The sequence below is a fragment of the Equus przewalskii genome, chromosome 3 (assembly GCF_037783145.1).
Source record: "Equus przewalskii isolate Varuska chromosome 3, EquPr2, whole genome shotgun sequence".
NCBI classification, from domain to species: domain Eukaryota; kingdom Metazoa; phylum Chordata; class Mammalia; order Perissodactyla; family Equidae; genus Equus; species Equus przewalskii.
In genome coordinates, this window is record NC_091833.1 from 5716716 (window position 1) to 5732412 (window position 15697).

Consider the following 15697-nt stretch of genomic DNA (forward strand, 5'->3'; position numbering starts at 1 on the left):
ATAAAGCATTTTATAAAGTATTTTTTGAGATTCTGGAAATGAAATTTCTTCCTGACTCAGACTAATGAAATATTAATAGTGATTGGATAGCTGAAAAGAAAATTATGGAGAATATGATTTAATATGGAAATTAATCAATAACTAAAATATTATATAGTAATTATTTTAAAGTCCATTGGCTACCACTTAAGAAATATTTTCTTTAATAAATCCTAATTGCATTTAGCGGCAGCATAGCTTTAATAACCAGCTCTGTTTTTAGTAGCCTATTTTGTTCTTCATTCATAATTACCATACACTGACCCTGAGCATCCTGATAATTTTTAGAGGTGTAATTTTGTTGATTAGTAACAGTATAATATCATTTAAAAGTGGAAGACAATAGGAAACCTTTTGCTTGTTTCTCAGAAACTTATTTATCCTACTGGCACCTAGACCCTGCTAATTTGGAGCTAGGATAATGTTATTTCTCCACCTATTCAGCAGTCTTCAGAAGGTTTATGTCCAGAATAAATTCATTGCAGAGCTTTTCATTGCTAAGGAAGAAAAATTATATTTGAATAAATATAACTATATATGTAAATGAATAAATTTTTTTACATACAGTGTTATACTTCTAGCTTTATTTTGAAAGAAATACTCTGTACCATGAATATCAAAAGTGGAATAGAGATGTAGGTAGATATAAATATCTGAGAGAAAATTTGATATATATCATCCTTTATAGTTACCTGCCTCCATACTAGTTGCTGCAGTTAAAGCCAGATGAGTCCACGTGAGACCTTTGAGAACTGTTTCTCAGTTTTCTATAGTCTTGTGGGTCTCATGGATGCAAGCCCTGTTGGCTGTCAAAGCCAGATGTTTTGGGGGCTAATCTCTCAGGTGCAGGTCTTAAAAGTTCAGGTGCCAGATGTGGGCTTCAAACCCTTCACTCCTCAGGGAGAAGTTCAGGGTGGAGAGTTCCCTCCCGATTGTGGATTGCCATGCTGAGGGCTGGATTTATGGAGAGATTGTGTCTCAGCCTCTCCTACCCTTCTCGATGTCAGTTTTTTCTTGTTTGCGCAATGTGAAGGAGTCGCTCAGCTAGTTTTGGGGTTGCTTTCAGAAGAAATTCTTCCATATGTAGCTGTAGATTCAGTGTGTTTGTGGGAGGAGGTGAGTTCCGAATCCTCCTACATTGCTATCTTGAACCAGACCCAGCTACATCATCCTTTTGAAACATAGATTTATTGAGGTTGAAGTGACATACAATTTTTAAAACTGCACATATTTAAAGTGTACAATTTTAAGTTTTGACATGTGAAACCATCACCATAATCAAGATAATAAAGTATCCATCACTCCCAAAAGTTTTCTCATGCCCCTTTATAATCCTTTCTTCCCAAATCTTCCTTTCTCATCCCCAGGCAGGTATTATCTTCTTTATGTCTCTATCCGTTATTTTAAATTTTCTATAGTTTTATATGAATATAGACAGTGTATGCTCCTTTTTTGTCTGGCTTGTTTCATGCAGCATAATTATTTTGAGATTCACGTTGTTGCATGTATCGAGAGTTCATTCCTTTTTATTACTGAGTAGTATTCTAATGTAATGTAGTGTCCCACAATTTGTTTATCCATTCACTATTGATGAATATTTGTATTGGCTATTAGAAATAAAGCTACTATGAACAGTAGTATACAGGTCTTTGTCTAGACCTGTGCTTTCATTTCTCTTGAGTAAATACCTGTGAGTAAAATGGCTGGGTCATGTGGTAGTTGTATGTTGAACTTTTTAAGAAGTTGTCACCTTTTGTCCAGTCAGTCATACCATATCACATTCCCAACAGCAGTGTAGAAGAGTTCTAGTTGCTTCACATCCTCGTCAGCACTTGCTATCCTCAGTCTTTTTAATCTTAGCAATTCTCATACGTGTGTAATGGTATGACATTGTGGTTTTAATTTGCAGTTCCTAATGACTAATAATGTTCAGCATCCTTTCATGTGCTTATTTGCCATTAGTACATCTTTGATAAAGTGTCTATTCAAATATTTTGGCCCATTTTTTATGGGCTTGTTTTTTTTAAATAGAGCTTTAAGAATTGTTTATATAGTCTAGTACAAGTCCTTTATCAGACATATGATTTGCAAATGTTTTCTCCAAGTCTGTGGCTTGTCTTTACATTATCTTAACAGTGTCTTCCAAAGAGCGAAAGTTTCTGATTTTGATGAAGTCCAGTTTATCTGTCTTTTCCTTATGTATCATACTTTTGGTGTTGTATCTAAGAAATCTTTGCATAACCCAAGTTCACAACGATTTTTCTCTTATATTCTTTTCTAGAAATTTTGTGTTTTAGGTAACATTTATGTCTATGATCCATTTTAAGTTAATTTTGGTATATAGTGCAATGTATGGATCAAAGTTCATTTTTTGTCCATGAATATCTAATTGTTCTAGCACCATTTTTTCAAAAAACTGTTTTTACTCCCCTGAATTGCCTTTCCAACTTTGTCAAAAATCAGTTGACTTAATATATGTGGATGAATTTTGTTCTGTTCATTTCCACTAATCTGGTTTTTATCTTTACACCAATTCTACACAGTCTTGATTCTGTAACTTTTACAAGTCTTGAAATTGGTCAGTATAAATCCTCCAGCTTTATTCTTTTTCAAAAGTTGTTTTGGATATTTCTGATCTTTTGCATTTCCCTATAGTTTTGGAATCAGCATGTCAATTTCTACGAAACTTTTTGGGATTTTGGTTGGATTATGTGGAATCTGTTGTTCAATTTGGGAAGAATTAATGAGTTAACAGTGTTGAGTCTTTATGAATATTATAGGTGTTTACATTTATTTAGGTCTTCTTTAATTTCTCTTAGCAGTGTTTTGTAGTTTTAAATATACCAGCCTTACAGAACTTTTATCAGATTTATTCCTAAATATTTTATATTTTGGATGCTATTATAGGATGGTTTTTAAAAAAAATTTATAACTGTTGCAACAATATAGAATACCGTTTTCTGTGTACTGATCTTATGCCATGGAACCTTGCTTAAATCACTTCTTAGTTTATCTTTTTGTAGCTTTCACAGTATTTTCTACATAGACAGATCATTTCTAGTATGAATTAAGATAGTTTTACATTTTCCTTTCCAACCTTGGTGTCTTTTATTTCCTTTCCTTGTTTGATTGCATTTGTTAGAACCTGCATTACAGTGTTGAATAGAAGTGGTGACAATGGACATCCTTACCTTTTCCTAATATTAAGAAGCATTCGGTCTTTCACCATTGTGTATATTAGCTTTGGCTTTTCCATAAATACAGATTATCAAATTGAGGAAGTTCCCTTCTATTCAAAATTTGATGAGTTTTTATTAGAATAGATGTTGAATTTTTCACATCCCTTTTCTCTTCTATTGAGATTATCATATTTTTGGTTTTTAGTCTGTTGATGAACATCAATTAATTTTCAAATTTAAACCCACCTTCCATTCCTGGCGAAAACTCCACTTGGTCATGATGTATTACCATTTTTATATATTGTTAGATTCCATTTGCTAAGATTTTGTTATGAATTTTTGCATCTCTGTTCATGAGGGATATTGGTCTGTGGAAATGTCTTTGATTTTGGTATCAGGGCTTCATAGAATGAGTTGGGATATATGCCTTCCTCTTCAATTTCTGGAAGAAATTGTAGAACTAACATGGTCTTCTGATGTTTGATATAACTTCATCATAACTCCATAAAATGTTATGCTTCTATGATTATTTTAAAAGCAATGCTTTTACCATGTATGAGATGTATGGAAGATTTTAAAATCTGAAATACATCATTCATTCTTTGTTTTTCCACAAAGGATCGTCCACCCTCTAATATTTGGAAGAAAATAGATCAATCCAGGGACTACAAAAATGGCAATCAACTCAGGGAATATCAACTGGAAGGACTCAACTGGCTCTTGTTCAATTGGTACAATAGGTATGTAGTGTATCTTAACAGAAGAAGAAATTTTAGTGTTTTTTAAATATGTGCCAAAATATGTTAAATAAAATAGGCACTGATGTTGCTATATTATTACTGTCATGAAGTCTTCATTATTGGAAGTGAGGTTATCTCAGGAAGATATGTAAATTATAATTTAGGATTTTGACTACTGTAGCTTCCTTTAAATGTGTACCACTCAGAATAAAAGAAAGTTGATAGATTGATTAATAACTAAATTTGAAACACCTTTTTTAACATCATAAAACTTCTGCTATGTTACAGAATGTTTTTCAACTTATTGACTTATATTACTGTCTGCCAATAATTGAATCCAGTTAGTAAGGTGTGAGCGGTTACATCTGTAAAAATTAGATAGGTCTCTATTATTTAATCTAAGTCTTCAAAGAAGCAGATTGTCAGCAATTGATAAAGAATACAATATAAAATATGAGAACCAAGTAATGAATTACCCCTTTTTATTATTATTTATTTTCCAAGTTGTTCAAATGCTTTATGGAACATTATCTCACTTTTTTTATTGAGTTGGAAAGATAATTGCAAAAAAAGTAAAAAATGGTACCATGACTGAGAGAGAAGTGTGTACAAAAGAGCAAATGAAGGCACTGTTGTTAGTAATGATAGCAAAATTAGATGACACTTATTCAGAATTGTTTTTCTGTGTTTTTACTTCTCACATGATTCTTCTGAGTTGTAACACTAAGTAATAGCGAGTCATGGGACTCAGTCACATGGAGTTAGGAGGACCTGTTATTCCATGTAGTGCTCTTTCCCCTGGTTTATATTTTCTAAATATTAATCATCATTTTTCCCAAGAGAACCTTCCAGATAAAATAGTTAACAAAATATATTTTTACTTTTCTCATCATTTTACTTCCTCATTTCCTACATTGCTTGTTTTAACCTTTCACCACTTTCCTCAAACCTTTTATTACTACCCTATCCCCATCACTCTCTGTATACGACTGCTTCTTAGAGAAGCCTAGGGGCCAGTAGGTAAACTCGTTCAAATTCTTGCCTGCTCTCACACCCAGGCCTACAAATGCTGTCTCCATCCTTAGCTATTCTTACCTCTATCCTCATGTATCAGAAGTTACCAGGTCCCTCCATAGGAACAAGACTAGTGCTACCACCTCAACTCTTGGTAGGCATCTCATCCAGTCTTCTCAGAACCTCACTTCAATCAGTTATCATCCTTTTCTCATATCTTCAAGCCATCTCTTAAGACTAGTGCTGTCCCTTCAGTCTGTGAACAAATTTGGATTTAACTTATCTACAAAAATAAAAAAGAGAAGAATAAATCTTCTCTTGGCTTTCTTTTTCTAGCTACCTTGAGCCTTCTTTGTAACTTCCTAGGCAAATTTCTAGGAAGAGTAGCCTGCACGAGCTCTTCCCATTTCCTCATCTCCAATTCTCTTTAAACCTGTTGTTTGGATTTTGATTTTGTATAGTCTCTGAAACTCTTAATTTTCCAATTTATGGGATATTTTTCTGCTCTAATTTGCTGTCTCTGCTGCGTTGAATAGTAGTTGCTACTCCTTCCTTCCTTAAACTTTTCCCACATTCTCATCCCCAACAGCTTCCGACTTTCTCCTACCTCTCTAGTATCTCTGTGTCTGTTCCTTTTAGTAGTCTTTTTTGGTTCTTCTTCCCCTGCCTGCCTTTTCAATGTTTTTTTTTCTTGCCCATAGTTCTGTCTTTTACTGTCTGCTCATATTACATGTTTGTCCTCCCTACCATACTCTGCACTCCCCTATGCCTTCACTTATCAGTAATATTCTAATGATCTCTAACTTTTGTCTCTAACTAAGGCCTTGAACTCCAAGCCCATATTTCTGCTTGCCTCTTGCTACTTTAATGTCTTTCTCAACAATTCTTTAAACACAACAGATCAAAATTAGCCTTATCATTTACTGTTTCCTCCATACCAACTTGTTCTTCCTCCATATTTTGCATCTCAGTTAAGAATAACGCAATTCATTTAGTCACCCAAACTGAAATCTTGCTGTCATTCTACACCCCATATATCTAGTTGGTCACTAGGTCCAAATCATTTTAACTCATAATTAACTTTGCAGTCAGTTCTCTTTTCTTAGTCCCTCCTGCTTTAGTTCCAGTGTCCACCCATTCTTTCCTGCATCATTGCGATATTTTCCAAATTAGTGCCCCAACTTCTAGTTACCTCACATTCTAATATTCACAGTAGCACCTGAGTAAACTTCAAAATACAAACCTAATCTCATCAGGTTTCTTTAAATTATCAGTGACTCCTATTGCCTAATAGAATGATGTCTATCCTTCTTTCTTTATGACCCCTGCTTATCTTAGTAATATCCTCTCCCTTTACCCTTCCCTCAAAACCATATTAAACAACTCGTGGTCTCCCAGTTGGTCATGTTCTTTACACTTCTACTCCTTTGCTGTGGCCCCTGGCAAAATCCTACTCATTCCTGACCTCCTTTCTGAGGAGGTCTTCTCTTCTCTGATCTCTTCTAGCCAGAGTTGGACACTTAGTCTCTGAGCTTCCATTATAACCTTAGTACTGATAATTCTTAACTGGCCAGATGTCATAATCATCTGTGGGGCGTTTTTTAAAAATTACAACTGCTTTTATGCTTTCATCCAACATGTATGAACACATTGAATGAGAATGTATACAGGAGGCCCTGGGTATCTGTATTTCTTCCAAACTTTGTAGGCTTTTCCAATGCACAGCCAGAGTTGAAAACTAGTGCTTTATTTGTGCTTCTTTGCTAGCACATTGTGTGACTATTTATTTATTTACTTGCATGTCTACTTCTCTAATAGATAGAAGCCCCTAGAAGGCAGAGAACATGTTCTATTTCTTTTGTATCCCATCTTCTCATACTGTCCTGAGGTATACAAGGTATTTAATAAATGCTTCCTGAATAAATAATATATTTAGTTTGCCTTGCTCTTGCCATTTCACTCTTTAAAAAAAAATCAAACATCTAACAAGTGGTACCTTTATTTTGGAACTACAAAAATCTGTAGTTTTCCCTTTGTAGGATTATAATAAAATTCTAATATTTAGCCTAGTCTGCACTTTTGAAACTTTTACATTTTTATAAATGCAAGTATTTTAACTTTGGTTTTGTATATTTATCTTTAAAAACATTGTAGTATACAGAAAAACCCAATGTATACATGGATAATATATTTGTTTATTTCAGACGAAACTGCATTTTAGCAGATGAAATGGGTCTTGGCAAAACCATTCAATCAATTACATTCCTCTATGAAATCCTTCTGACTGGTATAAGAGGACCTTTCCTGATTATTGCTCCACTTTCTACTATTGCAAACTGGGAGAGAGAATTTCGTACATGGACTGATATTAATGTTGTGGTTTACCATGGGAGCCTGATTAGCAGACAGATGATACAGCAATATGAGATGTACTTCAGGGACTCGCAGGTGTGTTACTGGTGATTTTGTTTGTTGTTTGAAAGGTCAGGTTTGAAAAAGCTAAATAAGCATGACGTTAATTATTTTCAAATTTAGGATAGATTTTAGTTGCCTACTTAGATCTTACTTCAATCTCTTTATTCCTCATATTCATTTTACGGTAAATTTTAGTAGCTGAAGAGAGCAGTGACAAAAGTAGTCAGATTCATGCTCTAGTTTACTATAAAGAAGAATGCTGATTTATACTAATGTACAAATTTGATTGTATCCGTAAATTTTCAACTAGAATAATTGTTTTATTAATTGTTTTTAAATATACATTAAATTTATTTTTAGAATATAACTGTCTCTTTGAATATCCTCCAGTATTTTTTCCTCTATTTTTAAAATTTAAATCTTCAGTGAACACCATGGGTTTAAATGCCTATTGAGGTAACATCATAAGTTCTCTTTTGTATTCAGTGAATTTTGATTGTAGACATTTTTAAAAATTTGGTTTGTTTTATATACAGATACAAGCATACATCTGTATATCTTTTTCCCCTTTGGATTGGTTATTCCAGTACTCAGGTGATTTGATGGTTTTCTTCTTATATCCTAGGGGCACATTTTCCGTGTTACTCTGTCACCTTACTCTTTAGGAAGAAATTTCTTATTTTTCTGCTAAATACACAGATCGTAAAATTAAGAGATGACATTTTAAGAATTTTCTAGCAAAAAGACTAGAAAACATGACATCCCAAGTTGCAGTTTTGAATGATAATATGACTTTTATTAGATTAAAAATTTTTTAAAATAACACACACCAAAATTCACATAAAAACTGTACTTTTTAACTGGAAAAGATTTCTTGCCGGGCACTCTATTTTATTTTTCTTTCACCAGCCCCTCTGTCTTATAAAGGTTATTATGACATATGGCGAGGCCACGTGATGTGATATAGGTTGCAGTAAAGAAATATGCACAGCCTTCTACTTTTGCCTCCCAATTATAACTGATTTTCTACGTATTTGATGCTGAAAAAGAATGAATTAACCAATTTTGTTCCTTTAATTTCATTTTCCCCTCCTATTTCTATGGTTGAAACAATTACATTTCTGTGAAATCAACCATCTCTGTAATCCCTTAATTATTCCTCAGTTCTATTGAAAACTATCATCTAGGCACCTTTGGATCCTATGACGTCTTAATCAGGTTGTAGTTTGATTTCCTTCCATAGTCTTATTCTTAGTCATACATTTGTAGAATTTAAGAGCTGTGTAGTATCATAAATATGACAGTTCAATCTCATTTTTTACAGAAGGTACAATTAAAATATTGGGAGTTTCAGAGATTTTTAACAAGATTACAGCTTCAATATATGTCTTATGGGTTTTGTATAAATATGATAGCCAAAAAGCTGAAAGATTCTTGATGTGTTATGGACTGAAGAGTATATATTAAATATTAAATTTTTATGGTAAATTTTATACATTCTAGAAGATTTTCTGAAGGGTTTAAAATTTGAAAAGATAAAGATGTCTCGTGTAATGAGATAAATAGATCTGTACTTCAAATATGGAAATAACCTTCAGAGTTAACTCTTTAAAATATATTTTAATATAAATTTATTGAATATTTAACTTCCACCTTTTTCAGGTTATTAAATAGCTTGAAATCACAATAGCAGTAAAATTATGCTAATATTTGCTAAATTGCCCTGAAAAAAGTAACAGATAATAACATTAATAATCACATTTATTGAGTATTTATCATGTGCCAGGCATTATGCTAAACACTTTAGATATTGTATTTCACTTAATCTTTGTAATGCCAGCCTTGTCAATAGGTAATAATATGATCCCTATTTACAGAGGAGGAAACTGAGGTATAAAGAAGTTTTGTAATTTCCCCCAAAATCAAAGAGCAAAACTGGGACTAATAATCCCAGGTCAATTAGATTAAAAAAGTCATTGTTCTTAAACACTATGATATCAGCTTAACTCAAAGCATCATATTCCAGGCTTTTAGAGCATTATAAAAACCATAGACTTAGACTTCATACCAATTTTAATAATATTCTACTGAATCTATTGTTCACCTTAATGGCTGGTATATACAATCAAGATGAATTAATCTAAGTTAATAGGAATTCAAATCTAAATCAGAACACATAAAGTTTCTTAACCCTTCATTTCTCCTAATCCTAATAGTTTACAGTTTTCAATCCTGTTTAAACATTCTCTTCACTTGGATTCCAGGACTTTGTACTGTCGCATATCACCACCTACTCCTGAAGCCCCCTTTACTGGTTCCTTCTCATCTTCCCTGTATCTAAACTTGGGGTGACCCAGGGCTCAGTCTTCAGATTCTTTTATATCCATACTCATTCCGTCAGAGATTTCATTCAGTTGCACAACTTAAGTACCATCAATACCGCTGAACACTCCTAAATCTATATCTCCAATTCTAACCTCGTTCCTACATTCCAGAGTCATATCCAAATGCCTACTCAACTACTTCACTTGGATATCTAATAGATGTCTCAAACATAACATGTACACAACTAAAATCCTGAATTTCCTCTTTGTAGTAAATAGCAACTCCAACTTCTAGTTGTTAGCAAGCTAAACATTTTAGCATCAAACTTGAATCCTCTCTTAATCTCACTCCACACCTATCCATTACCAAATCCTGTTGGCTCTACCTTCAAAATATATCCAGAACTGAGCACTTCTCATGACCTCCAGTGATGATCTCTTGCCTGGATTGCTATGACAGCCTCTTAATTGGTCTCTGTGATCTCTCCTTGGCCACTTTCAGACTATTTTTACCACAGCAGCCAAAGGGACTCTTAAAATATTTGTCAAATCATGACACTTCTTGTCTCAAAACACCCCAGTCACTTCTTGCTCAGAGTAACTGCCAAAGCCTTTACCACGCTTTGAAGTCCTTAGACAGCCTCATCCCCTCCAGACTCACTGGATTTCAACCACCCTGGCTTTCTTGCTATTATTTGAATATTGCCAAAGATACTCCCAAATTAGAGCCTTCACACTTGCTGCTTCTGCCAAGAATGCTTTCTCCTCTAGCTCTCTAGATATCAGCATGGCTTTCTCCCTCATCTTCAGGACTTTGCTCAAATGTAACTTCTCACTAATGACCTCCCACCTACTGTCTATAAAATTGCAGTGGTCACCTCTGACCCTATATTTCCTATTCCGCATCCCCGTTTGTATTTTATTCCACAACCCTTATCACTTTCTAACTTCCTTTGTCAAAAAATAAGTATTTTTTTGTTGTTAATGGCTCTTTCCTGCATTTGAATCATTAAAATGTTCTACTTGGATGATTATTTTTGTCTATTTTGATTACTGCTGTATCTCCAACACCTAGAACAGTGTCTGGCACATAGAAACTCAATAAATATTTGCTGGATAAATGACTTTAGTGGCTAAATTTGATATTAACTGTTTATTTGCCATTATATGTTGACTCATGAATATAAGTGATAAACATTACTGAGATTTCTTTGGACAGATTTTGTAATGACCATTTCTTTCTTGACCTAAAGTTGTTATTACAACTCTTAAAAATTATAAAACATTTTATCAAGGAATTCTTATTTGGATGTAATTATAAATATTATATAATTGTGTTGGCATAATTTTTAGCAACATTGTTGAAAACAGCAATCTAATACAGTTTTCATACTAAAACTCCTCATTTAAAGGGAGTGTCTACGCATATATTTAAGTGGAAAATGTTTTATAGCAGTTGTTGTTAGATATATTTTTATGCTGTTTGACAGGAATTAAAGATTGTGATCAAGAAATTCTAGCAAATTATTGTATTTGATAATAAATTTCTAGGGACGTATCATTCGAGGAGCTTACCGATTCCAAGCCATCATCACTACTTTTGAAATGATTCTTGGAGGCTGTGGAGAGCTTAATGCAATTGAATGGCGATGTGTGATTATTGATGAAGCACATAGGTTAAAAAATAAAAATTGTAAACTTTTAGAAGGTCTGAAACTCATGAATTTGGTAAGTAACAGCATTGTTATGATTTAATTCAGGTTCTTAGCTCATAGTAAAAGGTCACATAGAGTCAGAGCTAATGCTAAAAACATGCCTTTTTAAATTTTAGAGTATAGATATATCTGATTTCTATCTGTGATAATTGATTTTAATTAATATGGAAAAAAACTTTTGTTTTCTAAGACTTAACATTTTTTAGCTCTTTCCTCCAAAAAGCATTAGTGATTAACTTCTAGAATTGGGAGAAACCTCTGTAGATTGTACCACTGAAAAGAAAACAAGGCCAGAAGTTCTTTAATAAAAAGCCCTTTTACCAAAGTTATAATATTCAGGTCATTTATGATAGAGGGATAAAGTTCCTACAGAATTCTACATGCTTAGCATATGTTGTTTATAATTAATAAATGGGATTTTTAAGTCTTCTTCTTCTTAGTGTGTTTACTTCTTTCAAATCAACGTCTTTTGTGCTTTTTTTTAACATTTGATTTAATTTAGATGACATAATTAGCATTTGAATATGAACAAATAACTCAAATATACAGAACTACATGAAGTAAAACATTAAAGTGCTTCTTTTTCCTCCCTCTCCATCCGTACCCATGCCCAGTTCTACTCCTTACCCTAGCAGTTACAGATTGGTAGATATCTTTCTAGACCATTTACTAGTATACATGTACAATACACATACACATATTTAGCTTAGGAATTTAGAGGTATTGTCAAGTCAAATTTTAAATGATAATTTGTACTTATTATCTCATAAAAATATTCTGTGTTTCCTTCTGTTACTATCATGTTTCGTGTGTAATGCAATTCTAGTTTAGGAGCATATTTCAGTCAACCATTCACATTGTTGGATTGTAGCCTTAATGATTTGAGGATTTCTTCTTGTGTGAAAAGTCAAATGACGATCAGCCAAGGTATAAAGAATGAGCACCATTTTGTGTACAAATTTCCATACCAAGAATGGTTGAGTGCAAAAGAAATACCCTGTTTGTTCCTAAACAGTTGTTTCTTTGAGAAGATCTAAAATATGCTTCTTAATTATTTAGAACATTTTTTCTGAGAGTCTGGATAGGTGAAAATTAATAGCATGCAAAGTGAAGTATTACAGGAATGATATAGAGTTTTTAAAAAGTGATTGAGAAAGTAAGTTAATGAAGATTTGTGAGTAGAGATGTATTTTGAGTTGACTCTTGAAAATTATGGTCAGAAAAATACTTGCTTTTCAAACACTGTACATTTGACAGCCTATGTCAGCTTTCATATAATTTTAGTGCTATGGTGTTTGACACGAATTATTCTTGCTTTATATAGGAACACAAAGTGCTTTTGACTGGCACACCTCTCCAAAATACAGTTGAAGAACTATTCAGTCTTCTTCACTTTCTAGAACCCTTAAGGTTTCCTTCTGAATCAACATTTATGCAAGAATTTGGGGATCTGAAAACAGAGGAACAGGTATCCTTTTGTTCTTTGTAAATAAGTACATCAAATCTCTTATCATTGTAATTATGTATAGGTATGTGTAATTGAATGTGCATGTATATTATATATCTTTTCATCATTTTTTATGCAGGTGCAGAAACTTCAGGCGATCCTGAAACCAATGATGTTGAGACGATTGAAAGAAGATGTGGAAAAGAAGTTGGCACCTAAGGAAGAAACTATCATTGAAGTAGAACTTACCAACATTCAAAAGAAATACTACCGGGCTATTTTGGAGAAGAACTTTTCGTTTTTATCCAAAGGAGCAGGACAGACTAATGTACCTAACTTGGTCAATACCATGATGGAGCTCAGGAAGTGCTGTAATCATCCGTATCTTATCAAAGGTAGCTAAAAAGGATGACAAACAAATACTTTTTTCTTTCAACAAATACTCATGAATAAAAAAACACACCACTACTACAGCTATTGTGGCTTTTACAAGGAAAGGCAGTAATCCTGTAACTCTTTACTCTGGTGTTCTAAGGGATTACAAGTGTTTCAGAATCAGGGACGGTATGAACTACTACATTATAGCGTCCTATGTTAGCACACCAGGTTACAAGGGCAGGAGTTATGTTCACTCTAACTTGGACCAGAATTCCTCCCCCTCATGGACGAAGATGGCAAAGCCCATCTTTGGCCTCCAGATTTACAATTTGTTTTCCTGATTTCTTTCCAGTCCACATAACCTAGATAGTGTCTCTCAATTTTGGTGCTGTAATAATGTTTCTTTTTAAGGTCTTGTCAAGTTCTCTACTAGTGTTCTCCCTGTACAATGCATGAGTCTTTTCACTTGTTCCTGGAAATGTACTCCCCACTTACTTTATCTAAGACAAAGGTTTTCTTAGCCCAGTAACTAACTCACTTGCAATCCTGGTATTCTTTTATGACTGGACAGGCTGAGGGAAGGCAGAGAGCCTTTAATGCTGATCTAGACTCTCTGGAGGAAGTATGCATCAAGAACCTATAACATGACTTCCCTTTTAGTTTCTCTTGTTTCCTTGTTTTGATGGACAACAGGATGCCCATAGACACATCCACATTAATTACGATTACCCTTCAGTGATGATCACTGTTATATTGGTGTCTAAATATTAAATGTTTGTTTAAAAATAAATGTTTACTCACCTAGGTTAGGGCCACATTTTCACTAATTCTTTCCCTAATAGCATTCATTAAACATTTATTGAACGTAAATTTATATATGGCATTATGCCAGGTTTCTGGGAGATGAAAAGACATTGTCCATATCCTCAGTGGAATTGTGTAGTCTGAGTTGGTTGGTATTTAGCCACAAACATAAGTAATTCTAATAAAAGCAATGTACCTACCATCAGAAAATTTTAATGTTACAGAAGCACAGAGGAGCACTAATTTTTATTTTTTAAAAAAAGAAAGCGGTTGGGAGTTGCTTGCATTTGTGCATTGATGCTGTCTTGTATTTCTTTGACAGGTGCTGAAGAGAAAATACTTGGAGAATTTAGAGATACGTATAATCCAGCTGCTTCTGATTTTCATCTTCAAGCAATGATCCAGTCTGCTGGTAAATTGGTCCTTATTGATAAATTGCTTCCCAAAATGAAAGCAGGAGGTCATAAAGTGCTCATCTTCTCTCAGATGGTACGCTGCCTTGACATCCTGGAGGACTATCTCATACATAAAAGGTAAAGCATATAATTCATCTACTGAATTATACCATGCATTATGCTAACTATATATTATTAAGGTTTTGCAGCACTGTACTATAGTCCAACCTTACTTACATCTTTCTCTTCATCTACATAAGAATCTATCTAAATCTATGAGTAAAGATTGCTTAGGATTATGTGTCAGTGTCTTCCTAACCTACATATGTTACAATAGTAGGCGGGGTTAAGGAGATTGGTTAAGGAAACTTTGCAAATTGATGGGTATTTGTTGACCTAAAAATAGAATGAGTTTATTAGTGTAGATTTTATACTTGATTCATAAACCTTGTAGTAATGACACTTTAAATGGCTTTATAACCATCTTCAAAATCAAAAAAAGTGATACAAGATCCTTTTCAGATCTGTTTCATTGTTACAATTAGAACCTGAACTTGCTGCACTTTGACTCTTACCATATATAAAATGTGTTCATGCTTTAATCTTTTCTGATTATTTAATGTGGGGTTTTGTTTTGTTGATGTGTGACAGTAAGATAGTCTTAAATGTTGTCTAATCAGTATTTGGATAAATAGGATATTTTATCAGAACATTAGTGGTCCAATCAAATATCAACATATTAATATAAAAGGGAGTCTGAAGATTCAGCTGTAGATTTTAGTTCAGTGGATTTTGACCCTTATAGATAAGTAAAGGTCTATACTAGTTTATATTATCGGAGATTATGTAGTTCATTTTTATTTTTCATTTTTATTTCTAGTTCTATTTTTAGTATCAGTATTCTACTCCTTTAGTCTCATTCCAAATGTGTATTATTAGTCTCAATTTTATACCATGTAAGTAGAAGGAAGTTTAAGCTCCACTAGTCCTAAAAATTCATTCTTACATTTTCTTGATCTCCTTACACAAAGAGAGATAAAGAGAGATTATGAGATAAAGATAAATTTCCCTTATGATGAATTTCATGGAAAACTTCAAATTTCTTTAACGTCAAAAGTAACATTATTAGAAGTCACACCCCCATTTCCCAGGTACTAGAGATAAGAGTGGAGCTGCTGCTGAGACACTGGTAAATTATATGTAGAAAGTGTCTTGAACTAGAAGAGGTGTGACAAATGTCACATGTA

General features: G+C 33.4%; 1 protein-coding gene across 12 annotated transcripts in view; it reads left to right on the forward strand.

Annotated features, from left to right (window-relative positions):
• CHD9 (chromodomain helicase DNA binding protein 9) overlaps positions 1–15697 on the forward strand; it is a 230703-nt gene that overhangs the window by 153536 nt on the left and 61470 nt on the right. For all 12 annotated transcript variants that reach the window (XM_070613643.1, XM_070613642.1, XM_070613640.1 and 9 more), the window contains 6 exons: positions 3837–3958; positions 7177–7420; positions 11263–11439; positions 12751–12894; positions 13013–13268; positions 14378–14588. In XM_070613643.1, coding sequence (XP_070469744.1) covers positions 3837–3958; positions 7177–7420; positions 11263–11439; positions 12751–12894; positions 13013–13268; positions 14378–14588 — 1154 coding nt within the window. The remainder of the gene's footprint in view (positions 1–3836; positions 3959–7176; positions 7421–11262; positions 11440–12750; positions 12895–13012; positions 13269–14377; positions 14589–15697) is intronic.